The sequence below is a fragment of the Dendrobates tinctorius genome, unplaced genomic scaffold (assembly GCF_039654945.1).
Source record: "Dendrobates tinctorius isolate UK_male_01 unplaced genomic scaffold, ASM3965494v1 ptg000003l, whole genome shotgun sequence".
In the NCBI taxonomy this organism is placed as follows: domain Eukaryota; kingdom Metazoa; phylum Chordata; class Amphibia; order Anura; family Dendrobatidae; genus Dendrobates; species Dendrobates tinctorius.
In genome coordinates, this window is record NW_027361671.1 from 85,706,759 (window position 1) to 85,734,742 (window position 27,984).

General features: G+C 43.7%; 1 protein-coding gene and 1 long non-coding RNA gene across 2 annotated transcripts in view; one reads left to right on the top strand and one right to left on the bottom strand.

The window, feature by feature from the left end:
- The window catches only part of P2RX6 (purinergic receptor P2X 6), a 54,241-nt gene extending 31,658 nt beyond the window's left edge, over positions 1-22,583 (top strand). Inside the window, 4 exon segments of the mRNA XM_073558343.1 lie at positions 677-770; positions 855-920; positions 8,108-8,185; positions 20,921-22,583. Coding sequence (XP_073414444.1) covers positions 677-770; positions 855-920; positions 8,108-8,185; positions 20,921-20,986 — 304 coding nt within the window. The 3' untranslated portion in view covers positions 20,987-22,583.
- LOC141069099 (uncharacterized) lies at positions 159-27,900 on the bottom strand. Its single transcript, XR_012226519.1, has 3 exons — positions 23,064-27,900; positions 10,442-10,506; positions 159-278 (listed from the first exon to the last, which is right to left on the bottom strand). It is a non-coding gene; the product is annotated as an uncharacterized lncRNA (long non-coding RNA).
- Positions 27,901-27,984: the final 84 nt, after the last annotated feature.

Genomic DNA, 27,984 nt, shown 5'->3' on the forward strand with positions numbered 1-27,984 from the left:
CAATGATGCTCACCACCACCGGGGGCAAACTTAGAACAAACGACACCACAGTGCAATAATCCTAATGGCCACCGGGGGCAAAAAACAACCTTAAGCACAGCTTAGGAAAAAAAAAAGGTTACCTGTGCTTTATATCAGTCCTGATCCAGCATGGATCATGACAGTGGGCTTGTAGAGTCTGTGTGGCAGGGCTGCTTTTTTGTCCCAGTCCGGCCCTGCTTGTGATGATGTCATCAGGATCGCGTGAGTTCACAGGTCCTGCCAGCTGGAGAGTGCAACTTAAATAAACACAAAAGATATATTACTCCTCAAAAGTTCTGGAAATATTAACTAGAGTTAATAGCTCATTAGGTGCCAAATATTTGATTTTAATATTTGAAAAACATATTTTATACATATTTGCTAGGATAGAGAAATATGAATGGGAGCACAGCCGGCTTACAAAATGATGGTGATTTTAAAAGAGTTGTCTTAGATCAGACATCTGCTTTCATATAAAAGCCACCATGGCAATTTGAATACCAAATTCTTCATCACAGATTGCTCTTCTATTACCAAAAATTTCCACCAAAAAGGATTGTTTGGCTGGCAGATAGATGAGGGGGAAGAAAGAAGGGGAGCGCTGCATATCTAAAAATGATCAGAGAAGATAGTTTTATGTTTCATTACCTTGTAGAACGGCAACTTATTATTGGGATCGAGAGAATCAAGAATACAGAGATCTCTTAAAGCTCTACGGGATCCGCTTTGAAATATCTGTGACAGGAGAGGTTTGTGTTTGCATCTTAATTAAATATTAGTAACTCTTGACCTTATATTTCATCTTTAAAGACGTTTTGGCTTTTTTTATTTAGGCAAGAAAATTTAACATAATTCCCACAGTCATAAGACTTGGAACTGGATGCGCCTTCTTGGGAGCAGTGAGTCATTACATAGACTATATAGCTAAACTTTAATTTTTCGTAAAGTTATAAAACTTTGCAAATTACTTTATAAGGACGTGTGTCTTCATTTCTGTAAAAAATTACAAATCCCTGTCTTACTCCAGTCTATTTGCCTGTCTTCATCTGTATTGATGTTAGAACGTACTCCTTTGGAGTACTGATGCTGTCGGTGAAAGGGTCAGCTCATCACTTGTGTCTCACTAACTGGGGATAAGCCTCTGCAGGAGATTGTTCTGTCTGATAAGGCCACGTTCACACGTTCAGTATTTGGTCAGTATTTATATCAGTATTTGTAAGCCAAAACCACGAGTGAATGATTCTGAAAGCAGTGCTCCTGAAGGGAGGCAGATAGCCTGAGGAACAGAAGGAGTTTTTAAGTCACTTACAGGTGCTTCTCACAAAATTAGAATATCATCAAAAAGTTAATTTATTTAAGTTCTTCACTACAAAAAGTGAATCTCATATATAATATAGAGTCATTACAGAGTGATCTATTTCAAGCGTTTTTCTGTTAATGTTGATGATTATGGTTTACAGCCAATGAAAACCCAAAAGTCATTATTTCTGTAAATTAGAATACTTTATAACGTCAGCTTGAAAAATGATTTTAAAATTCAAAATGTTGGCCTACTGAAATGTACTTTATATTCGGTAAATGCACTCAATACTTGGTCGGGGCTCCTTTTGCATCAATTTCTGCATCAGTGCGGCGTGGCATGGAGGCGATCAGCCTGTGGCACTGCTGAAGTGTTATGGAAGCCAAGGTTGCTTTGATAGCAGCCTTCAGCTCATCTGCATTGTTGGGTCTGGTGTCTCTCATCTTCCTCTTAACAATACTCCATGGATTCTCCATGGGGTTAAGGTCAGGCGAGTTTGTTGGCCAATCAAGCACAGGGATACTGTTGTTTTTTAAGCCAAGCTTTGGTGTTTTTGGCAGTGTGGACAGGTGCCAAGTCCTGCTGGAGAATGAAATTTCCATCTCCAAAAATCTTGTCGGCAGAGGGAAGCATTAAGTGCTCTAAATTTCCTGGTAGATGGCTGCGCTGACTTCGGTCTTGATAAAACACAATGGACCTACACCAGCAGATGACATGGCTCTCCAAACCATCACTGATTGTGGAAACTTCACACTAGACCTCAAGCAGCTTGGATTGTGGCCTCTCCACTCTTCCTCCAGACTCTGGAACCTTGATTTCCAAATGAAATGCAATGTTTACTTTCATCAGTAAACAACACCTTGGACCACTGAGCAACAGTCCAGTTCTTTTTCTCCTTGGCCCAGTTAAGACTCTTATGGCGTTGTCTATTGGTCATGAGTGGCTTGACACAGAGATGGAAATGTCATTCTCCAGCAAGACTTGGCACGTGTCCACACTGCCAAAAGTACCAGTACCTGGTTTAAAAACAACAGTATCACTGTGCTTGATTGGCCAGCAAACTCGCCTGACCTTATCCCCAAAGAGAATCTATGGGGTATTGTCAAGAGGAAGATGAGAAACACTAGACTCAACAATGCAGACAAACTGAAGGCTGCTATAAAGCAACCTGGGCTTCCATACAGGGCTGCCACTAGGAATTTTGGGGCCCCATACTGGCAAAATTTTCGGGGCCCCCTTGAGACTCTGCCCAGGATCCACCCCTCAAAATGTCCACAGTCCCACCACCCTCTCTTGGAAAAACTCCATTTCTGCACCACGTCCTCACCAGTCACACATTTACAGTTCCCATCGCAAGATCACATACATAGCCAGCAGATTTTGTTTTGGCCAAAACATTTTTTATTCCGCCACCACGACAAGGTCGACTCTTTTGGCCGAGCCCTTCTCTACTCTGTCCTATTAATCATCTGTTAAAATATCCAATACAATTTAGGTACAGTATATTTTTATTTATTTTTCAATGTTTAAAATGACCAATAATACCACATACAAGGGACAAACACCACCGCACCATGACCAGACAACATATTACCACCACATAGTGACCTATAATACCACATACAAGGAACAAATACAGCCACACCATTGCTGGACCATATATTACCACCATCATAGTGACCGAATACTACAATACTGATCATTAATAAAAAAAACACAATATTGATATCACCATAAGTGCCATTATCCGCAGATCTGTACTTAGTATGCAGTGTCCGTGTACAGGTAATACAGTGATTAGTGCCATTATACACAGGAGCTCTGTATACAGTGTCAGTGTACAGGTAGTAGAGTGATCACTGGTGACATTGAATACACGAGCTCTGTATATAGTGTCAGTGTAAAGGTAATACAGTGATCACCAGTGACATTATACACAGGAGCTCTTTATATATTCTCAGTGTACAGGTAATACAGTGATCATTGGTGACATTGTACACAGAAGCTCTGTATACAGTGTCAGTGTAAAGGTAAAACAGTGATCAACGGTGACATTGTACACAGGACCTCTGTATAAAGTATACAGTGTATAGTGTCAGTGAACAGATAACACTGACTCAACACTGATGTCTCTAGGTGAAGTCCTTCATCTTCATGTTTCATCTTCATCCAGCACAGACCGCCATCACTTTTTCCAGCCAGGGCTCGTCTCTGCAGGAAATAATACAGTTATGTAGAGCACCGCTTGCAGAGCACCTTTTTCTGTTTTTTTCCCAAATTCTACACTACACCAGAGGAAGAAAAAAAGGCAACATAGTGTCGCTCTGCACAGTAACAGCACCCTCTATTGAAAACAGTATTCTAAAAAAATAAAATACATGACTGCAGTAATAATATCCCTTAATTAGCCCCTAGGGTAATATTATCCCCCATCCTGCCCCCCTTGTATCTCATTCCTGGCTCCATCCATATGTTTTCCCATCTTTCCCTCATGAGTATCCATTCTCCCCATCCTGCCACATCTGTCCCATGATCCTGCCTCATCTGTCTCATGATCCTACCCCATCTGTCTCCATCGTATTCATCCTGCACCGTGATTCTGCAACATGTTTCTCCATCCTGCCCCATGATTCTGCACCATGTGTCTCCATCCTGCCCCATGATCCTGCACCATGTGTCTCCTTGCTGCTCCATGATCCTGCCCCATCTGTCCCAAGATCCTGCCCCATCTGTCCCATGATCTTGCCTCATCTGTCCCATGATCCTGCCCCATCTGTCTCTATTGTATCAATTCGGCCCCATGATTATCCACCATGTGTCTCCATCCTGCCCCATGATCCTGCACGTGTCTCCATCCTGCCCCATGATCCTGCACTATGTCTAAATGCTGCCTCATGATCCTGCACCATGTGTCTCCATTCTGCCCCATCTGTCTTCTTCCTGCCCCATCTGTCTTCATCCTGCCCCATCTGTCTCCATCCTACCCCATCTGTCTCCATCCTACCCCATATGTCTCCATCCTGCCCCATGATCCTGTCCCATCTGTCTCCATCCTGACTCATGATCCTGCACCATCTGTCTCTATCCTGCCCCATGTCTCTATTCTGCACCATGTGTCTCCATACCTCCCTATCTATCTCCATCCTGCCCATGATCCTGCAACACGTGTCTGCATCCTGCCCCATGATCCTGCACCATGTGTTTCCATCCTGCCCCATGATCCTGCACCATCTGTCTCCATTCTGACCCATGATCCTGCACCATCTGTCTCCATCTTGCCCATGATCCTGCCCCATCTGTCTCCATCCTGCCCCATCTGTCTCCATCCTGCCCCATCTGTCTCCATCCTGCCCCATGTTCCTGTTCCATCTGTCTCCATTCTGTCCCATGTTCCTGTCCCATGTCTCCATCCTGCACAATGTGTCTCCATCCTGCCCCATGATCCTGAACCATGTGTCTCCATCCTGCCCCATCTCCACCCTGTCCCATGTGTCTCCATACGTCCCTATCTATCTCCATCCTGCCCATAATCCTGGACCACGTGTCTGCATCCTGCCCCATGATCCTGCACCATGTGTTTCCATCCTGCCCCATGATCCTGCACCATCTGTCTCCATTCTGACCCATGATCCTGCACCATCTGTCTCCATCTTGCCCCATGATCCTGCCCCATCTGTCTCCATCCTGCCCCATCTGTCTCCATCCTGCCCCATGTTCCTGTTCCATCTGTCTCCATTCTGTCCCATGTTCCTGTCCCATGTCTCCATCCTGCACAATGTGTCTCCATCCTGCCCCATGATCCTGAACCATGTGTCTCCATCCTGCCCCATCTCCACCCTGTCCCATCTGTCTCCATACGTCCCTATCTATCTCCATCCTGCCCATAATCCTGGACCACGTGTCTGCATCCTGCCCCATGATCCTGCACCATGTGTCTCCATCCTGCCCCATCTGTCTTCTTCCTGCCCCATCTGTCTTCATCCTGCCCCATCTGTCTCCATCCTACCCCATCTGTCTCCATCCTACCCCATATGTCTCTATCCTGCCCCATGATCCTGTCCCATCTGTCTCCATCCTGACTCATGATCCTGCACCATCTGTCTCTATCCTGCCCCATGTCTCTATTCTGCACCATGTGTCTCCATACCTCCCTATCTATCTCCATCCTGCCCATAATCCTGGACCACGTGTCTGCATCCTGCCCCATGATCCTGCACCATGTGTCTCCATCCTGCCCCATCTGTCTTCTTCCTGCCCCATCTGTCTTCATCCTGCCCCATCTGTCTCCATCCTACCCCATCTGTCTCCATCCTACCCCATATGTCTCTATCCTGCCCCATGATCCTGTCCCATCTGTCTCCATCCTGACTCATGATCCTGCACCATCTGTCTCTATCCTGCCCCATGTCTCTATTCTGCACCATGTGTCTCCATACCTCCCTATCTATCTCCATCCTGCCCATGATCCTGCAACACGTGTCTGCATCCTGCCCCATGATCCTGCACCATGTGTTTCCATCCTGCCCCATGATCCTGCACCATCTGTCTCCATTCTGACCCATGATCCTGCACCATCTGTCTCCATCTTGCCCCATGATCCTGCCCCATCTGTCTCCATCCTGCCCCATCTGTCTCCATCCTGCCCCATGTTCCTGTTCCATCTGTCTCCATTTTGTCCCATGTTCCTGTCCCATGTCTCCATCCTGCACAATGTGTCTCCATCCTGCCCCATGATCCTGAACCATGTGTCTCCATCCTGCCCCATCTCCACCCTGTCCCATCTGTCTCCATACGTCCCTATCTATCTCCATCCTGCCCATAATCCTGGACCACGTGTCTGCATCCTGCCCCATGATCCTGCACCATGTGTCTCCATCCTGCCCATCTATCTCCATCCTGTCCCATCTGTCTCCATCCTTCCCTATCTGTATCCATCCTGCCCCATGATCCTGCACCATATGTCGCCATCCTGCTCCATGATCCTGCACCATGTGTTGCCATCCTGCTCCATGATCCTGCCCCATGTGTCTCCATCTTGCCCCATGATCCTGCACCATGTGTCTCCATCCTGCTCCATGATCCTGCACCATCCTGCCCCATGATCCTGCCCCATCTGTCTCCATCCTGCCCCATCTGTCTCCATCCTGCCCCATGTTCCTGTTCCATCTGTCTCCATCCTGTCCCATGTTCCTGTCCCATGTCTCCATCCTGCACAATGTGTCTCCATCCTGCCCCATGATCCTGAACCATGTGTCTCCATCCTGCCCCATCTCCACCCTGTCCCATCTGTCTCCATACGTCCCTATCTATCTCTATCCTTCCCCTAATCCTGCACCATGTGTCTGCATCCTGCCCCATGATCCTGCACCATGTCTCCATCCTGCCCATCTATCTCCATCCTGTCCCATCTGTCTCCATCCTTCCCTATCTGTCTCCATTCTGCCCCATGATCCTGCACCATATGTCGCCATCCTGCTCCATGATCCTGCACCATGTGTCGCCATCCTGCCTCATGAGCCTGCACCATGTGTCTCCATCCTGCCCCATCTGTATTGATTCTGCCCCATGTTCCTGTTCCATCTGTCTCCATCCTGTCCCATGTTCCTGTCCCGTGTCTCCATCCTGCACAATGTGTCTCCTTCCTGCCCCATGATCCTGCACCACGTGTCTCCATTCTGCACTATGTCATATGGTGCAGGATCATGAGGCAGGAAGGAGACAGATGGGGCAGGATGGAGGCATATGTTACATGTGGCTCTGTCCTGCCTCCCAAACATGCTGCAGCTTGCTGCTTTCAATAAAAAAAAAAAAGTCCACCCCAGGTATTTCAATTGTGGACTCACCGGCGAATGACAATGACGTCATACGCCGGCAACATGCATGCTGACGCCGACTGCCAGCCTCCTATTGGCTGACAGCTTTTAACTGTTGCCGTGCGGGTCCGCTTGGCAATAGAGTTTAACCGAACCTGCGTATAGGACGCAGGTTCAGTTACTGCACCAGCATAATCCTGCCGCTGGGGCCAGGTGAGCAGAGGGGGCCTGATGTGGGCCCCATACGCCAGTCAGGGCAGTAATGCCCTGATGGTGGCCCTGCTTCCATATCACTTCAGCAGTGCCACAGGCTGATCGCCTCCATGTCGCACTGCATTGATGCAGCAATTAATGCAAAAGGAGCCCCGACCAAGTATTGAGTGTATTTACTGATCATGCATTTCAGTAGGCCAACATTTCGGAATTTAAAATCATTTTTTCAAGCTGGTGTTATAAAGTATTCTAATTTACTGAGATAATGACTTTTGGGTTTTCACTGGCTGTAAGCCATAATCATTATCATTAACAGAAATAAACACTTGAAATAAATCACTCTGTTTGTAATGACTATATTATATATGAGTTTCACTTTTTGTATTGAAGAACTGAAATAAATTAACATTTTCATGTTATTCCAGTTTTGTGAGAAGCACCTGTACTTTAAACAATAATGTTTTTTTTGGGTTTTTTTTACAGTAATAAAGACAAATGTCCTAATAAAGTAGTTTGCAACGTTTAATATATTTCCATGGTGGGCAAAATTATAATTCAAAATTAAACTTTACTTACTCTTTAAATAAACTGCTGAATTGAATTGTCTTATTTTGAATTACAATGTGTATTATGCTGCAATTTCATTAGAATTGATCCAATTAGAACCAGTCTGTTCTGGGTCAGCAATGTGGCTCTTTATTTTGAGCTTTTGTAGCATCTTAATTAATATTGTAGAATAATTATTACATTTTTGTTGTAGATTACACTTCTTTGTGACCTGATTCTCCTATATTTGAATGCTAAATCAGATTTCTATTGGAATTACAAGTACGAACAGGTAGGCTAAAGGTTAAAGGGGTTGTCCGGTCTTAAATTATAAGTCTGCAGTCGCTGTGTGTGAGTGCAGTCTTGTGAATCATTACATTGCATGTACTGCATGCTGTGAAGATTCTCTAGTGCCGGGAATGTGCGGTCATGTGACTGCAAGTGTGCAAAATGCATACTCCCGTCCACATTCCAACTAGATGGGCGCGACCTCGGTCAATGTAAATGTAAGGAGATGGACATACTGCTCACGTTTCCACTTAAAAAACAAATCTGAACTGAGAAAAGTAAGTTAATGTGTATGCACAATGTAAGTGCATATTAACACATGACCATTAACCAGAGAAAACAAAAAGCAAAAAACACAAAATATCCTGAACTAAAAAGTAAAAAATATACTGCAAATAATGCATAAAGGTAATAATAATAATAAGGGTATTTAGTAAACATAATTTTGATCAAAATAATGTACAAGCCATCCCGCCACGTCACGGCAACCCTTGTGGGACAGTCCCTACTCTAGTATTTAAAACCTTTTCACTTGCCAAGTGGCGTGAATGTGAATAAGGGTCGAGCGGCTGAACCACTAGTAACAGCTTAGGCCAGACTGGATGGCTTTCCCAGCTCAGAAAGAGGGCGGTCACACCCATATATGCACTGAATGCACAATGAAATGAATAAAAAACACAAATCTGAACTGAGAAAAGTAAGTTAATGTGTATGCACAATGTAAGTGCATATTAACACATGAGCATTAACCAGAGAAAACAAAAAGCAAAAAACACAAAATATCCTGAACTAAAAAGTAAAAAATATACTGCAAATAATGCATAAAGGTAATAATAATAATAAGGGTATTTAGTAAACATAATTTTGATCAAAATAATGTACAAGCCATCCTGCCACGTCACGGCAACCCTTGTGGGACAGTCCCTACTCTAGTATTTAAAACCTTTTCACTTGCCAAGTGGCGTGAATGTGAATAAGGGTCGAGCGGCTGAACCACTAGTAACAGCTTAGGCCAGACTGGATGGCTGGGTGTGACCGCCCTCTTTCTGAGCTAGGAAAGCCATCCAGTCTGGCCTAAGCTGTTACTAGTGGTTCAGCTGCTCGACCCTTATTCACATTCACGCCACTTGGCAAGTGAAAAGGTTTTAAATACTAGAGTAGGGACTGTCCCACAAGGGTTGCCGTGACGTGGCGGGATGGCTTGTACATTATTTTGATCAAAATTATGTTTACTAAATACCTTTATTATTATTATTACCTTTATGCATTATTTGCAGTATATTTTTTACTTTTTAGTTCAGGATATTTTGTGTTTTTTGCTTTTTGTTTTCTCTGGTTAATGGTCATGTGTTAATATGCACTTACATTGTGCATACACATTAACTTACTTTTCTCAGTTCAGATTTGTTTTTTATTCATTTCATTGTGCATTCAGTGCATATATGTGTGTGACCGCCCTCTTTCTGAGCTGGGAAAGCCATCCAGTCTGGCCTAAGCTGTTACTAGTGGTTCAGCCGCTCGACCCTTATTCACATTCACGCCACTTGGCAAGTGAAAAGGTTTTAAATACTAGAGTAGGGACTGTCCCACAAGGGTTGCCGTGACGTGGCGGGATGGCTTGTACATTATTTTGATCAAAATTATGTTTACTAAATACCCTTATTATTATTATTACCTTTATGCATTATTTGCAGTATATTTTTTACTTTTTAGTTCAGGATATTTTGTGTTTTTTGCTTTTTGTTTTCTCACGTTTCCACTTGAAGAAACCAGTATAATGTTATGTGATGTAATGTAAATTGTGATTTGCGTTAAAGGTGTTAGTAATATTGGCAGTGTGTGTAGTTTGACAGTAGGGATAGTGAGGGTTAATGTGTGGGATTAGCCCATAGTGGGAGGGACTAAAACTGAAGGGTAACTGACAATTTCCTGTCAGAGAGTCAGATTGACCCTGGAGTGCTTAGAAAGAGGACCGAAGGTCCATTGTGAGCAGTGTCGCACTCTTGGGTGTCCCTAAATTGAGAGGAGACCGAAGGAAAGAGATTGTGAGATCAGGAGCAGAAGTGACTAAGAGACAGAGCTATGTACCAGAGATGGGTCCTGGGAGAGACTAGCAGAAAGGTCCAGAGTTTATAACTCTTGAAGTTAACAGGCCTAAGGCTGTAAGGTTCAGCCAGGACCGTAGTCATGGCCGAGGACACCTGGGCATTAGTATCCTGGCCTCCCCTCACAGAAACATATTCACCATTTGTCAGCATACCTGTGTCTTCAAGTCCAGCTTCTTCTGATTCCCTTCTCTGCTGTGGGAGATCCTCTTCAGGAGACCTGAGACACAGTCCAATTCAACTTCAACAAAAACATCTTTACTGGTTTCGTTACACAGTACATCCAAAGACTTCACTTTCTTTACAACAGGTTTCACAAAACAATGTTCCTTTTCTTTCCTTGCATTACTCTCATGTTCACAAAGTGCGGGCCCGGGTCGGACCATCCCTGACGATACCTCAGCACTCCCTCTGTGCAGTTCTTCTATGGTTATGCCTCCCTCGGTCTGTTTCACCCCTGACTCAAGATCATTATTTACTGAAGAAGAAAACCACTGAGAGTACTGCCCTTCTGTTCTGTCTTTTTCATCTGCACCGCATCTTTACTGTCCATGCTCACTGCTTCTCTCGGGTCCCTTGACCGTTTCACCCCGGTACTAAGGGTTTCTGCCCAATCAATGAGTTGCCACATTCTGGCCCTTCAAACTGCACTGACCTGTTGCTTATCTGTTCTGATGCTCTGGATGGCTGAGGTTCTCTTCACTTCAAGTTGCATGGCTGTTGCGGTGTCCTGGGCCTATAGCCCGTGTTGACAGTTCGGGCGTCCCTAGCCCTCTTCTGTACTGCTGTGACTTCCACTGTAGCTCCAGCTTCTACTACCACTGTCACTACTTGTCACTGCATCGCCCCAGGGTACTAGGCCCTTCAGGCTCTAAGGCCTCCCTGGCCCTGACTGGGCTCCTTCAGCTCCCTAGTCCGACAACTGGAAAAACAAGAAAAGTTCCTCTCTTACCTCACAGCAAGCCCCTCCTGAATTAACTATTTCCTATACTATATTGCTAAATCTCTATCATACGCTACACATCTAACTGGGAACTTCATATCCTATAATGACCCCATCTAGTGGCCAATAATAGTAATTACACTTACCCTATTATATGAATACAACAGCACACTAATGTACATTATATACAGTTTGTAATATGGTAAAACACTTGACTGTGTAGCAGTACCAATAAAGCAATTAATGGTAATACACCTAATGGTGTAGCAATATCAATACATATTTTACAAACGTATTTTCCATCCCCTTACAGCGCCCTCACAGTATAAGTCTACACACCCAGCCAGAACCCCCAACTTAGTGTAACATGCCGGGACGTAAGAGATGAGTACCTCGCCCACATCTACCCCCCTGCTCCACGTTACACTTGTCATATTCGGCAGGACCGAGTCTTGCGCCACATTACACAATTGTATTTAGCAAGGCCGGAAATAGTCTAGTCAGAATGTGGCCGGCAGTTTGCATATGGCATATTTCAGGTCACATGACTCCTGCTCCCAGCACTGGAAAATCCTGACAGCACGTAATGCTTGCGATATGAGAATTCACAAATTTGCAGTCACATACATTGACTGCAGACTTGTAGTTTAAGACTGGACATCATTTTTAATTGAAGCTGTTGGTTTTGCCCTACTAATGTACTTAGTATGTCAGTATATTTTGTATGCGCTGAGCCGGGAATGAACAACTCATGCACAAACTTTTAGCGCCTATCAGAGCACTGGAGCTGTCAATCATGGTCAATGTTGAGGCATTAGGTGGGGTTTGATGGAGAGAGCTGGGACACTTCCTAGGCATGTCATTTGAGTTCAATTGCCTATTTGTACAAAGTAGAATTTTTTTCTCTCTCTACACAGGTTTGAATGTTTTCTACCCAGAACTGTATTTGGTTGAAAGATAAATTAACTGACCGAATTCCTTTAAAAACTTCTGATATATGTTTGCCATTGCTTCTTCCCTTCTTATCCCAAAGAAAAGACTGGCTCAACTGGTTGATATTTGGGTTAGCGAGCACTAAAATGCTCAGATGCTCCTTGAACAATCCGAGCAATTCCTAATACTTGTATGCTCATTTCGAGTAACCAGTATAATGGGAATCAATGGGAAAGCCGAGCTTTTTTCCAGCAGACTCTACAAAGAGGTCTGAGGGGCAGTGAAAATGTTCAAATGGAAGGAGAACAGCATGGGGAAGACCCCTGGAAGCATCTCTGACTTCCAGATCGCTGCTGAGAACAATGGTGTCACACTTTTACTCCACTTTAAGGACTGACAATAAAACATTCCAAACCATCGAGAAATTACATTTTACAGGAAAAAAATGTTAAGAAACATTTCTTTCTGTATAATGACTTGTATATAAGGCTAAATTTAAAAAGGATTTTAAAAAAGTATAATTTAAGTAAACCAAAATTGATTTTTTAAAATTAAAAAATAGGAAATTTTAGTTGAACTTATGAAGGAAGCAAGAACTGCCAAAAATAAGGGACTCCCTATAAGGGATACCCCCTATATTAGACATAAAGGAGGGCCTCATAAATATTCTGTTCAAATTGTCATGTATTGGTACTCTTAGACTCATAAAGGATATACACTTTTGAGGATTATATACCAACGAAATGTACTCCAGACCACGGAATAGTTTCTGGATGAGCAATATAATACCAAGAAGGGTATGTGCACATGTTGAGTCAAATTTCTGCACCATTTCTGCATCTCTTGGCAGGAAAAACGCAGCTGCAAAAACTTGCGTTTTTAGTGCTTTTTTTCCCTGTTTGGCAGGGTTCACACTTGCGGGTGGGTAGAGTGCGTAGGGCTGCGTACTTCCTCCCTTAAGTTCCGCCTACTTATGCACTTCTTCCCTTAAGCTCCGCCTACTTCCGCATGTGTCCTGCGTACCTATGTGTTGTATGTGGATGCGTCCATATGCGTCGTTTTGACGTGCCCGCCGAACGCAACATGTTGTATTTCTGTGTGTTCGGCGGTCATGTCAAAACAATGCATGCAGACGCATCCGCAAACAACACATGTCCCTGCTTACCCAATGTTAAAGATAGGTATGCAGGACGCATGCGTAAGTGGGCGGGGCTTAAGGGAAGAAGTGTGTAAGTAGGCGGAGCTTAAGGGAGGAAGTACGCAGCCCTACGCACTCTACCCAAATGCAAGTGTGAACTTAGCCTTTTTGACTGATTTGAGTGAAGCCAATGGTGAAAAACGCAGGGCAAAAGCGCACAAAGAATTGACATGCTGCAGATTATTTTCTGCACCAAATCTGCAAGTCAAAAATACTCAAAGTGTGCATGAAACTTCAGGTTTCTCATTCACTTTGCTGGCATCAGGTTTTGCTTCACATTGTGTCACAAAACTGTGCCGAAAAAAACCTGATCAAAACGCACCTAATCTGCAACGCAGCCTAAAATTTTGAACAAGTCTTTGGAGGCTTATATAGCAACGAAATCTACCCAAGAATATGTAAAAGTCCCAAGAAGATGTAATACCCTATGAATGAGCAATATAATACAAATACATTTTTAACAAGTCTCTTGAGGGTTATATACCAACGAAATGTACTCCAGACCACAGATTAGTCTATGGGTGAGCAATAAAATACTGATAAAAATTTAGACAAGTTATTTGAGGCTTTTATAACAATGAAATGTACTACTATGGGTGAGCAATATAATACTGATACATTTTTGAATTTTTTTTGAGGCTTTTATAGCAACGAAATGTATCCAAGAAGATGTAATACCCTATGGGTGAGCAATATAATAACGATAGATTTTGAACAAGCTTTTTTAAGGGTTATATACCAAGGAAATTTACTCCAGACCACGGAATAGTCTATGAGTGATCAATATAATGATGATAACATTTTGAAAGTTTCTGGAGGGTTATATATCAAACAAATGTACCTAAGGACATGTAATACTGTATGGCTGAGACATGTTACCTGGCAACATTTTTAACCCTTTTTTGAGTCTTATATATCACAAAAATGTAACCCAGAACATGGAATAGTGTATGGGTAAGAAATATGAAGAAACAAGCAACATTTTTAAATGCTTTTTTTTTTCTACTGCTATATACAATAATGTGACACAATATACTTATTACTGGATGGATGAGTAATCTAATCTTAACTATTTTTCTACACTTCTTGTATGTTTTACATACCACTGTAATGCAACAATAACCGTTTTAAACTGTATGAATGAGTCATTGAATCAATAACATTTTGAACCAAAATATTTTAAAAGTGTAGTTAATTTACCTATACAGTCATAGCAGAAAGTGCAAAGCAAGACAGAAAATATGATTAGGGTCATCCATAGACCCATGAAAGGCAACAACTGGTGGGCCTCATTAAAATATTGACTATTACAAACACTTTTTGTGCTTTTGTCATCTGGTGGGGTGGTAAAGTGTTGGCTAAAACAGGATTTGTTCATTGCCTGTCTGTAATCTCTGTTGAATGGTGGCACTAAAAATCCATTCACACAAGACGCTAGCAGCAGGGCAGCACAACTCCTCCAAGGCATAGATGGAAAGCTCGTGCCAAGTATCCAGCTCTTAGACCCAATAGTTGAACGTCACAGTGGAATTAGGGAGTATGTTGTTTTGGTCGGCCAGGTATTGCTTGACCATCTTTAAAAACTTTTTCCTCCTTGTCAAAAATATCCGGTCATCAGGCCCTGGGTGCTAGGCTGGTGTCATGAAATTGTCCCACGCCTTTGACAGTGTGTCTCCCTGGCCTCTCCTCCTTGGTTGGGCAATGAAGCGGGCCTCCTACTGCTATCGTTGTGTGATAGGAATTTTTTCAGCATATTTTCCACAATGTCCTTCTGCTATAGCACCATTTTAGAACACCTCTCTACCTTAGGAAGAAAGCATGCAAAGTTCTCCTTGTAGCAATAGATCTAACAGTGAACGAGTACTCTTTTTTGCCGAAGATGAATGTAACGCAAGGGTCACAGGAACGGCAGCGGTACATGAAGTCGGCCATATGTGCCAAGCTCCATACAGCAAATACTCTCCTGTATCCACCATGATGACAACTATCCATCTCCTCCTCCTCATTCCCATCCTCAGCCCATCCACGTAGAAGAGATGGGATGAAGGTTGTGTTGCTACTTGCCTCTGTTGCGCTAGCCACCAGCTCTTGTTCTTCCTCTTCCTCCTCCTCAGCGTCCACCTTCTCATTGTTACCCTATCGACGCTGATCAAATGAGATGAGGCTGGTCTGGCTACAATGTCTCTGTGTTATGCCTTTCTCCATCCCCACCTGGCCTGCATCCAAGCTTCATGTTTATTTGTGAGCAGCGACTGTTTAAGTAGGCACAGAAGTGGAATAGTTGTGCTGTCTAGGAGGTCATCGCCACTCACCATCTTTGTGAGTCCTCAAAGTCTTGGAGAACCAAACAAATGTCAGCCATCCATGCCCATTCTTCAGTTGTTATGTGAGGTTGACCCGAATACCGATGGGTGTATTGGAGTTGGTACTCAACCACTGAACTCTTCTGCTCACAAAGCCTTTCCAGCATCAGCATGTGCAGCATGGAGTTCCAGTGCGTGGTGATGTTGCACACCAGTCGATGAGCTGGAACTTGCATGTGTTGCTGAACCACTGCCAGAGCGACGGCAGCTGTAACCAACCTGCAGAAATGGGCGCTGACACGGCATACCCTGACCAGAAGGTCTGGCAAACCTGGATATGTTTTCAGAAACAGCTAAACTACCAATTTAAGCACATGTGCAAAGCATGTGTGAGCTTGCCAAGCTTCACAGCTGCCATCAGATTGCACCTATTATCACACACGAGCATGCCTGGTTGAAGTTCAGTGGCAAAAAACACAGATCAGTCTGGTCTGTTATTCCTTTAAGCAACTTTGTTGCAGTTTGCTGTCTGTGTCCTAGACAAATTAGCTTCAGCAGAGCCTGTTGCTGCTTGGCTGAGGCAGTGCCCCAGAGCTTCCAGCTTCCGGCTGATGTAGACAACGTGCTCTGAGATAGCACATCGTAGATGGAGGATAAAGGGGAGCAGGATGGCGTGCAGGAACTGCTGTAGGAGGTGGAATAAACCCTGGAAGACGTAGGGTCATCATTCCTCAGCATTGAGAGCACATGCTCCGTACCATGGTGTGTCTTGTCCCCAGCCTTCACAGTGTTTACACAGTGTGCCATTAGGGAAATGTAGTGTCCCTGGTCACAAGCACCTGTCGTTCTTTAAGTGGACAATGCCAGTTAGTGCGTTGGTAAGGGCACGGGTGATGTTCCTGGACACCACATCGGGAGAAAAAGTGGCGACTGGGGATCAAGTACCGTGGAACATCTGCCACCATGTGTCGGTGGAAATCCTCCGTGTCTACCAGCCTAAATGGCAACATTTCCACAGCAAGCAGCAGGGAAATGTGCCGTTTAACATTTGTGCCTGTGAGTGGGTGGTGTCATGCTCTCAGTGCGGGTTGGACCCGCACGCTTGGGGTTAATGTCTGGAACCAGTGCTGGTGACTTCTGGGGTTAAATGTTATGATCCCAGTGCAGGCTCTTACCTGCACACCTGGGGCTTATTATTGTGGCCTCTCCTTGGTTCTGGGAAAGCTTTTTATAGCCTCAGGAAGCTCCAATCCCCGTCAGTTATACTGTCGCCCTTGGTAGAGTGTGTTGACCCCTGAGTGTGTTTGTGCTGTGTTCTTGATTGCCTGATACTTTGGTTACGACTCGGTCTGTTCTCTGGATACTGCTTGTTGGATTCTGCTTGGTACCTTCTATGTCTGTTTGGCTTTGACCACTGCCTGGCCCTGACTATCCATTCTGTCTCATCCCTGGTACTTTACTGCTATCTCTGTGTATGACCCCGTTTGTCTGACTTGAGTATTTCTGTATAGTGTCCTGCCGATCTCTGACAGCAGGACCCTAAGCCCTGCCCCTTGCAGTCACATGACCGTAGGTCCTTCGCTGCTAGCTAACTTCAGCGTCTCCAGGTCCTGTTTGCCTGAGCTGCCCGGCCGTATCTGACCCCAGGCCCCTCTGCAGTGTGGGTGAGTCCCTGCTTAGCGGTGGCTGCATGCCGGCGCTGACAGGACCATGACAGGTGGCTGGAACTTTCTTTTTTGTTCCAAGGCCTGGCATAGGTACAGCTGAATACTGGGCTGAGACAAGAATTTGATGATGGTAAGTCAGAATGTGCAAGAATAGGTGCTGGGCATGAGACATCTGCGCCAGAGTTTTGGACAGGGGATTGGGAAGCACCTACCCCAGGGCTAGAGGCAGTAGTGTCACCCCATGGCACCAATCGTATACAAAGGCGTTCGGCCCACCGAGTCGGGTACTGAGATGACGTGCCTGATCATGCTGGTGGTGGTTAGGTTCTTAATGGTCAGGCCATTGCTGATCTTCACATGGCACAGGTTACAAATTACCATTTTGTTTGTCTCAGAACTCTCTTTAAAAAAGTCCCAGACTGGGGAACACCGATCTCTTTGATGGAGAAATTGAAGACTGTTGGTGTTCTGCGTAACAGTTGGCCACCTTCTCCCTCTGGATACCCTGCTGCCTTTTTCTGTTAGTTTCAATGCTGCCAGTCTCTCCCCATCAGCACTGCTGGCCTCGATCTGCATGTCAGCTTTCCAGGTTGGGTCAGTGACTTTGTCGTCCACCACCTCGTCTTCCACCACTGCACCCTTTTCCTCCTGACGTTGAGACTTAACAACAAGACTTAGCAGCAAATGTGTCTCATTATGATCTTCCTCCTCCTTATCCTAAATTTGCAGTTCCCCACCATCATGTTCTTGTGGCCGTGGCTGCTCTAAGTTTTGTGCATCACTAAAAAGCATGTCGTCCTGTCTATCTTGGAGCATATAATCAAGTTCGGACTTATATTAGAAACTGGTCGAAAAGAAGAGAACCATATATGAAAAAAAAGTTAAACTTTATTCTAGATTAATTAAAACATAAGTTAAAAATGACACAAAAACAGACAGAGGACCTCAAATTCAATTTTTCCAGCACCCACAAAAAAATTGCAGCTATATATTTGCCAATGGACTGCACAGGCCTAATCCCAGTCTACAGACTGTATTTTGTCACGCTTCCTTCTCCTGTGACTCTCTCTCCCTCCCTAGGCTAAATTCAGATTGTATGTCCTGCAAACGATTAGCCCTTAGAAGGGCTGTTAGTATGATGGCTCAGCTTCAGCACCAGTGTCAACACTACAGACCTCAGATTTGTTATACTGTGCAAACACAGGCCTTGATAAGCACTCTCTCTGCCACGATCCATTTTTGGATCGATGTGAGATCTGGATCCTCATATATAACCTTTTTTCCTTTCAGTCCATTGGAGGTTAATGTCAGTTTTTGCCCCCCCGGTGGCCGCTGGTGTTACTACAACTTTAGTCAGTCTGCTGGGGGTTCCCCCCCCCTTGGTGGCCACTGGCGTTGCTGCATTGTGGTTAATTATCTCTGCAGGTGGAAACCACTCCCACCTTCCTATATAAGCTCACCAGGTGCACCAGCAAACTGTTGGTGATATTATTCCTCTTTGGAGACCAACCAAGCTGGAATGCAGGAGCTGGCAGAGTTCTGTGGTGCTTCAATTGTATGCTGTTTTCAAGTGGCCAACTCTGCTGTCCTGGAGCATTGCAGCAGAGCAAGCTAAGTTTGGTTTGTTGGATCTTTCCTTTACCTTTTGTGCAACACACTTATTCCCTGTCTCACCTCCGGGGAGGGGGTTGGGGGTTTAGCTCAGGGCTAAACAGGAGATAGGGACAGGTTGGGGACTTGGGCCTCACTACCATTAAGTGTACCCCCAAGTTAAGGAAAGTCAGGATCCCCTTAGCCTTAGGGGCAGTTCAGGGGCCCTGGTTCCACGTCATCCGTTTTCCCCTTACTGCCCCGTGACACTCTCCCTCCAATACGAAATATCGCAGAGCTGTGCAAAAGCATCAGTGGTGGGTGGTACCTGTCCTTTTTTAACCTCTGATGTCACACAGCCAGCAAATCACAGTAATGCCACAACCAAGATGGCTTAACAGTGACTCACAGGCAATCACTGCATGCTTATTGGCTCACCGAGTAACAGGCACATCCGAGCACCGTGATACTCGAGTGATAACCGAGTATCACTGAGAACGTTCGCTCATTCCTAGTTGATATGTATTTATAGGGGCAAACAGGATTGTAAATTTGCTTTTTATTGATGCAAACGGTGGAGATGGCAAACACCTGCCATTCCACCATGAACAAACTTTCCAGTAGTGTAAATGGGTTGTCCACTACCTGGACAACACCTTCTCCATTGCTATATTTCCCAGTAGAAAATAACAACTGTCTATATTCACCTCTAGTACTGGCGCAGTTCCTGCAACTTCGGCGTGTGGTCTCCACGGGGTTCACGTGATGTTATACCACATGAGCTTTGACATCCGTAGGAAATGAGAGAGCAGCAGCTCTCACTGGGTGACAGCTACATCTGAAGAAAGCGAGAACAATTCTTTGGCTGATCATTCCTTCATCAGCTCTTAAAGCTCATTTGGCCAAGAGCTCCTGTGTTCACTATAAGGAAGCTGACGTCTGACATGTTAGCCAGCAGCTTATGTCCAGGAAATCAATGCAGTTGTCAGTCCGAAATCAGACATGACGTATCGACATCTCTCCCAACATTAAGCCAGCATCCCATACACATAAGACAGTTAGCAGAACCCGTTGATATCGATAGGCTCAGCCAACTTAATGCAATGTGTATGGGTGCCTTTAATTTTCCCCTAGAAATTGCCCCAAGAACAAAGCACATCTTGGAATAACAATAATTTACACAATTGGATGTGTTTGAAAAAATATCGCTGTGCTGAGATAATCTTATAAATGTGCCCCTGCTGTGTACTGTGTAATGTCTGTGCCTGACCATACAGGAGCATGGTCTGATCATACCACAGCTCCTGAGCAGGGGAGGAAGCAAAAGAGTATACAGACAGCACAGCAGGGGATCACAGCTGATTATTTCTGTGAGGTAAAACATTGCATAAAAACAGGCAGTAAAATGTTTTACCTCACAAACAGAATCAGCTGTGATCCCCAACTGTACTGTCTGTATACTCCCTTTTGCTTCCTCCCCTACCCAGGAGATGTGGTATGTGCAGACCATGTCCCTGTACAGTCAGACACCACCATTACACAGGACACAGCACGGGCACATTTATAAGATTATCTCAGCACAGGGACATTTTATTTAAACACGTCCAATTGAGGAAATTATTATTATTCTAAGATCTATTCATTACAATGTACTTTGTTCATGGGGAAAATCCCTTTCACATCACCTATTGCATAAAAAAAACACTAGAGAAAATAGCACATATGACAGGGCCTGCATATGGACTTTGTGTCTGGGTCCAGGAGCTTGACTTTCATAGCTTCTAAGAACTGTCACATGTTGTGTTTATTGTATTTCTCAGCTATCTGGATAATGCTAGTAATAATAATAATACTTGTATCATGGAAATAAAAATACAATATTGTGATCATATAAATGTTACTATTTGGAACAGTATAGTATTTATAATTCATGTAAATATTATCATGTATTATTCATACAATATTATTCAAGTAATATTTTCAATTTTCTCTTGTTTTAGGCTAAACCACCGAAAAGACAGAAATCTCTGGATTCAAATTCATTACAAAATAGTAGCAGAGACTAAAGGTACTGTCACACTTAGCGATGCACCAGCGATCCCGACCAGCGATATGACGCGGTCAGGATTGCTTGTGCATCGCTAAGTGGTCACTAGTGAGCTGCCACACAGGCAGATCTCACCAGCGACATCGCTGGGGTCGGGGGTCGTTACTTACCTGTCACACTAGGCGATCCTGACGCCCTCCCGCCCGTGTCCACGCATCGCTCGTCAGCGCCACAGGAAGCGCAGCAGGAAGCTGACGACGAGAAACGGTCCAGGACGTTCTCGCGCGATCAGCGATGTGCAGCGGGGAGCCGGTCGGAGGTATCAGACATAGCGATATCGCTAGCAATATCGCTGCTACATCACAAAACCAGTGACGTTATAGCGATATTGCTAGCGATATCGCTTAGTGTGACAGGGCCTTAAAGATGACCAGAAGTACGGTATTTTTCGAGGCCTTATTTATTGAGCCAAAGGCACAAGATAACCTTTCATTGTACTATAGATAAAGTATTTATTGCTTTTAAGATTATACTACCATGTTACCTAATATAGCTTTATCAAACAAGCATAAAGGTCAACCATTATAGAAGCACAAGTGTTTGTTAAATGTCATTAAAATTGGCATATTTTCGATGTGAACAATTAAAGAGGGCTCGTCAGGCTATGTGCTTTTAATAAAATAGTTATGGTGCATTTTTCTTAATTTCTGAATTAAGCACTATGGGGTTGTAAAAGAATTGACTGGCTTATCTTTTAAAGGGCTGAAGTCACATAATTTTTTTTTTGGAGGGGGGGGAGTATACATTTCTGACATGTTCCCTTTAAAGTTAAACTTATATCATTATTAAAATTGTCCCTATTCCTGACCAAGAAATTCCAAATTGGGGAAAGGTAGAGGATAGACCAGGGGCCCCAATGTTTTAATGCTAGTCAATAATTGGGACTTATTTGTACTGTTAATAGTAAGGAATAATCCTTACAGACAATATTTTTTATTTACTTTTAATTTTTCTTTGTATCTAAAGTACCCTGCTGAGTCTTATGTGACGGTAATTGTTTGAGCCTGGTTGCAAATGCCTGCAACAGTGTATCTATAGATGATTGAATAATTATGTCCTTATAAGAACCATGCATAGACTCATGTATAATAGAAATCTTAGAAAGTTAGTTAGTGTATATGGTTGTTAGAAACTACCTGTTGTACCCAAGTATCCATGCAAGCTGTGGCAGTGACCTGGCATAGTTACTGTCCGTTCCTCACTATCCATGCACTAACTGAGTGTAGTAGCGTTAGTGTGCGCAATTCTATCTCTCCTTATGCCTGGTCAGGACTGTTGTCCCAATGCGCGTTTCGACAGTTGATCTCGCTTCTTCTAGGGGCGGAACAAGCTGGACAAGCAAAATCTTTATAGGTCACCTATTGACTAACAGTTTGTACAGACAATAAAATTGACCTGCATTAATCCCAATAGACTAAGCAATAGAAATGTGTAGTTAAAGTTGGGAATGTATTGGAATCGGTAATCGTGGATAAGTGTAATTATTGATTATGGTTCATCTAGAAATATTATGTCACAGTTATAGGTTTTAGTTATTAAAAAGTAATATGTCACTATTTCTGATTTAATTCTTTAATTTATTGTACTCATTTTTTGAAGACCGAAGTAAGTTCTAATATATTAACATTACAATTACAGGTTTTGGTTTATCCATAAATATTATATCACATTGTAACAAATCAATTTTATTTATAATTATATTATTCCTTATTACTAATCAAAAGGCCATATTAGGTTTCTATAGCATATAGAATTGCTAAATATTATTCATTGTAGCCTATAACAACCTACTGTATAAATATGATTTTTAAAAGTTTGCAAAACACCTTTAATTTTAGCATCACCTTACCTTGTGGTGTATGTTCATCATTATATAATAGCATACTATACTCTTTTAAACCTAGCACCCCCATAAAAGGGATATATTATACAGATTAGTTATTATTTAGCTTGTGAGGTGTTATCTGAGACTAATATCCCACCAATCTGGCAAGTCAGCATCACAATATCCAGTTACTATTAATAGAAAAACTTACCTTCAACTTTTACAACAGTATTAGAGTTGTTAAATCCTCTTTCAAGGCAGCTTTTAAAGTGAGGTTTTCTCTGGGAATGGAACCCCCCCAACATTCATTTTGTCTGCGGAGGTAATCATTATAGTTAGTTAAAATTGCCGCTGTCTTGTTACTGTTCTACAAAGTTGTAGGAAGATGTGCTCCCAGTGGATATTACAATCTAATACTGGAGGTATAAGAGGAGCTTAGGTAAGAAGAGACTGCTCACACTGCTGTCCATCCTGTCTCTATGATGTAATACTAGAAATACCAGGATGCTTAGGTGCTTAGTGTCACGTGCCCTGTCCTGAGTGACACCGGCAAGAAGGCCGGTAACTGATACAACAGGACGCGGCACGTGTAATTGTCCTATGTGACGCAGCCCGCAGTCCGGTAACTAATACAATAAGCTAAGGGAATAGGGAAAACCTGGGTAACAATAACAATGGTGGCCCTGCGATAGGGAACGGGGAAGTGGACACCTCCTGCACTCCCCTGAGTCAGTGTCTCTACACTCCTAACGTTCCCTAGGCCGGTTCCGCACCGGGCGCCGATCAGGAACCTAAAAACCCTGACTCGCCCTGCACCTAAACCCTCACTAGGGAATAGGTCGGTACGGAAACTAATCCCACCACTACACTAAACACACATAAGGAAAAGTGACATAACAGGGGAACACCACTTAGCTTTGCTCTGTCGCTAACGCTCCCAGCAACAGAGCCCACCACCTGCGTGCATCTTTTCCTCCACTGAGTCCAACATCTGGGTGCACTGTCCAGAAACGGATCTTCTCAGCACCATAGTGCAGCCTTGGAGCAAACAGAGTCCACACCTGCGTGCAGCTGTCCCGAAACAGAGTCCAGCAAATGAGTCCAGCTTTTCTGCCAAAGAGTCCAACATTTTGAGTCCAGCTTTCAGCAACCAAGTCTAGCATCCTGAGTGCAGCTCTACACCCTAGCTGCCACTCCATCAAGCAATGCCAGCCCTCCTTGCAGACACCATAGCTGACATTCCACCAATCCATGCCAGCCCTCCTTGCAGACACCATAGCTGCTACTCCAGCACTCTGACTGGGCTGCCTGTGACTCTCCTTCAGCTCCATTCTTTACCCAGGCTTGCTTGCATATGAGGAACTTATCACCAACAGTGATTAACACACCTGATACTCTCTTATAGAGCTATCACACCTGTTACATAATTACGTGCACAAACTAAGGTAACCAGAGTCTAATGACCCTAATGGCCACCGGGGGGGAAAACTACAACTGACATCACCACAGTGCAATGACCCTAATGGCCACCGGGGGCAAAACCACCTTTGGCACACAGCCAAGGGAAAAAAAAAGGTTACTTTGTGCATTTAATCTGTCAGATCCGACCTGGATCATGACACTTAGGTAAGAAAAGGACACTCACACTGCTGTCCACCCAGTCTTTCTCATCTAATTACGGAGATGTCATGAGTACAAAGGTAAGAAGAGGCAGCTCACACATTGCTGTCCATACTGTCTATATGATCTAATACTAGAGATATCAGGGTACTGAAGTGACACTGTTATCCACTTTGTCTTTCTGATCTAACACTGGAAATGTAAAGAGTACAAAGATAAGAAGAGGCTGCTTACACTGCTGTCCATCCTGTCTATATGATCTAGTACTAGAGATACCAGAGATGCTGAGGTAAGAGGCTGCTCACACTACTGTCCACCTTATCTTTCTGATCTAATTATGAGGATGCGAGGAGTACAGAGGTAAGAAGAAGCTGCCCACACTGCTGTGCTCCCTGCCTATATGATCTAATACTAGAGATACCAGGGTGCTGAGGTAACAAGAGGCTGCTCACACTGCTGTCCACCCTGTCTTTCTGATCTAATTCTGGAGATATTTGGAGTACAGATGTAAGAAGAGGCTGCTCACACTGCTAACACATCTATATGATCTAATACTAGAGATACCAGGATGCTGAAGTAAGAAGTGGGTGCTAATGCAGTTGTTCTCCTTTTCCTTCTGAATGCTGAATGATTACTGTGACCTGGAGATAGATGGATGGTTAGTAGTATAGATTATCTCTAGTTCACAGTAGTGTAGATTCCTATTGCACATTCTCACATACACCTATTCCATTAACATTCTAGGACAGATTTCTGTCAGTGTAAAAAAACGGTGGCCATTGTAATGTATACTGCTCAAAAAAATAAAGGGAACACAAACAGCCTGTTGCAAATGGAATAGTGTTCCCTTTATTTTTTGAGCAGTATACTATAGTGATTACTTCCATAGACAAAACTGGTGTAATTTATTGATAAAAGCTATTTACAAATTCATTTATAATGACTTTTATTTATATTCCTGGATAATGTCTACCAGAGCTTTTTTCATTGGAACAGATTATGCACGTGGTCCCCAATGCTATGTGCAGCACAAACTGTGTCACAGAACGCAAACAATATTAAAGAGGAATTACATCATTAAAAGGGTTGTCCAGTCAAACCCGACAAGTCTGCAGTCACTCTGTGTGACTGCAGGCTTATGAATCCCCCAAGTGTATGCACTGTACGCTGCGGGGATTCGCTGGTTTCAGACCTGGGAACGGGGGGTAGGTATGAGTTATACATACTCCTGGCCAGTGGATGCAGCCTCATTCTCCATACACTTGTATGGAGCGAGGCCGTGCACTCTAGTTGGACATGCCCACTGGTCAGCCGCATCACTGGTTATGGTGTGGCCTCGGCTCAATACAAGTGCATAGAGAGAGGCCATGACCACTGGCCTGGGGTATGTATAACTCATACATACCCTCCGTTCCCGGGTCTGAAACCTGCGAATCCCTGTAGCGCAGAGTGACTGCCGACTTATTGGCTTTGACCAGACAACCCCTTTAAGTATCCTGTACTGTCATTTTTATTTCAAAATGTCTTGATAGGAACAGATGTAACAGCAAGGTCCATAAATAATACTATAACATGGTAATAAGTGAATGACGCCTGAAAACCGACTGACAATTTGTGGAGCATACTTTACACTTTCCTCTAGCTATTACCTTAGAATTGTCTAATAAAATTATAATAAATGTTAAATTTTGCTTTTTTTTTACTGAAATTTGTCAAATCCCAGTTTAAAATCCAATAAATGGAATGCATTTGTTTTGTTAACTTTGCTGTACACAATTTGTCTTTGCTCTCTTTCAACTCACCTGACCCCTCATAAATTTATCCAGAAGTCACACGTCCATTATTTCTGTGTGAAGCTGTGATTTATTTTGCCTGTAAACAATCAATGTACATTTTACATTTTCCACACAGACAAAAGAAATGGAAAAAATCTTATAAACCCGTAATAAATGTGTTGATCTGCATGTCCGGCTATATTTTTGGTGCAAATTGAGATAGGATTCTATTTCATTTAGCATAGTTGTCCCCCCCCCCGTGACATTCAGAAATTTAAACTTTACGAGGTACTGCTGTGTCTGTCTTACATGTTTATTGACAATTTGCACTCTGTATTTTGTGTCACGGGTTTGCCAAGACAGAGAGGGGCCATAAGACCGCAGTGTCTGATTTCTCCTACTCCTGCACTGTTTAGAAGCACCTCACCTTCCTAAGGTGCAGGTTTCTTTTAGCAGTGCAGGGGTTAATCTGCTCTGTTGAGAGCTCCCAGAAGCTTTCCTATATTAAGGCTCTCATCAGTTCACTGTTGGCCACTCCCCTCTCTAATATATTCCAGGCCCTGGTTAGCACTCATTGCCAGAGCTAGCTCATGCTGCATGGTTAGGAGATGGTGGCTTGTGGTTGTTGTTTGAGAAGGCAGTTGGTGGATTTATCTGAGACTGTTGCTAGGTTTTGATTGTGTGCCAATTCCCCTCCTTCTCCTACTTTGGTTTTACCTCATCCTCCATTCCCCAGTGTTTACCTCTGTTGTTTGTGTGTATTTGTATGATTGGTATTTTCCTTTATTCTCTTTGTTTTACCTTGTTAGTCTGGTTGGTGTATTACGGTACACTACCTACTCCCCTCTTCACTGGGTGGCGGAAGGGTACAGATTGAGGGCGGATTCGGGAGCTAAGGCAAGGTACGTGGCTACAACATCTTCACCATAAGAAGTAATCCGGGGAACAGGGCGAGTGAGGGCGCCCCTAGCATTAGGGACAGGGAAAGAGCCCCTGGTCTCAGCACATCTGACAACAGGGTTGTGACATTTTGTCTACATTGCCTCAACTTAGTGGTTCTGTTGTACTGTCACTGTCAGTAAATCCAGGATACGTGCCATATTTATCTACAGTACTGTAGATGTAAAATCTCTACACACCCCTGTTCAAATATCATGTTTTTGTTATGTAAAAAAAAAAATCATACCAATAAGAATCATTTCAGAAAATAAAAATGATGAAACTAAAATAATGTTGCTGCCTAAATCCGAACATCCTCTTATAATTGGTAATATGGTTGTGCTCTAAATTAGACAATCACATTTAACTCCATATAAACTTTAGAAGTTCTAGTAGGATTGTCCTCACATTTTCTTAATTGCGTTCTACATGAAAAGCTGTAGTCTGCAAACAGCTTACAATACAGCAAATGGATCTACCGTATATACTCATGTATAAGCCGAGATTTTCAGCCCATTTTTTTGGGCTGAAAGTCCCCCCCCCTTGGCTTATACACTAGTCATATACCTGGGGGGTCAGCGGGGGATAGGGATCGGGGGTGACAGAAATCATACTCACCCTCTGCAGCCCCCCTGCTTGCTCCATGTTCTCGGCGCTGCTGTGCTCTTCCTGCTTCAGCGGTCACGTGGTACCGCTAATTAAACTCATGAATATGCACATATTTATGACTTTAATTAGCAGTACCACGTGACCGCTATAGCAGGAAGAGCAGCGGCGCTAAGAACATGGAACAAGCAG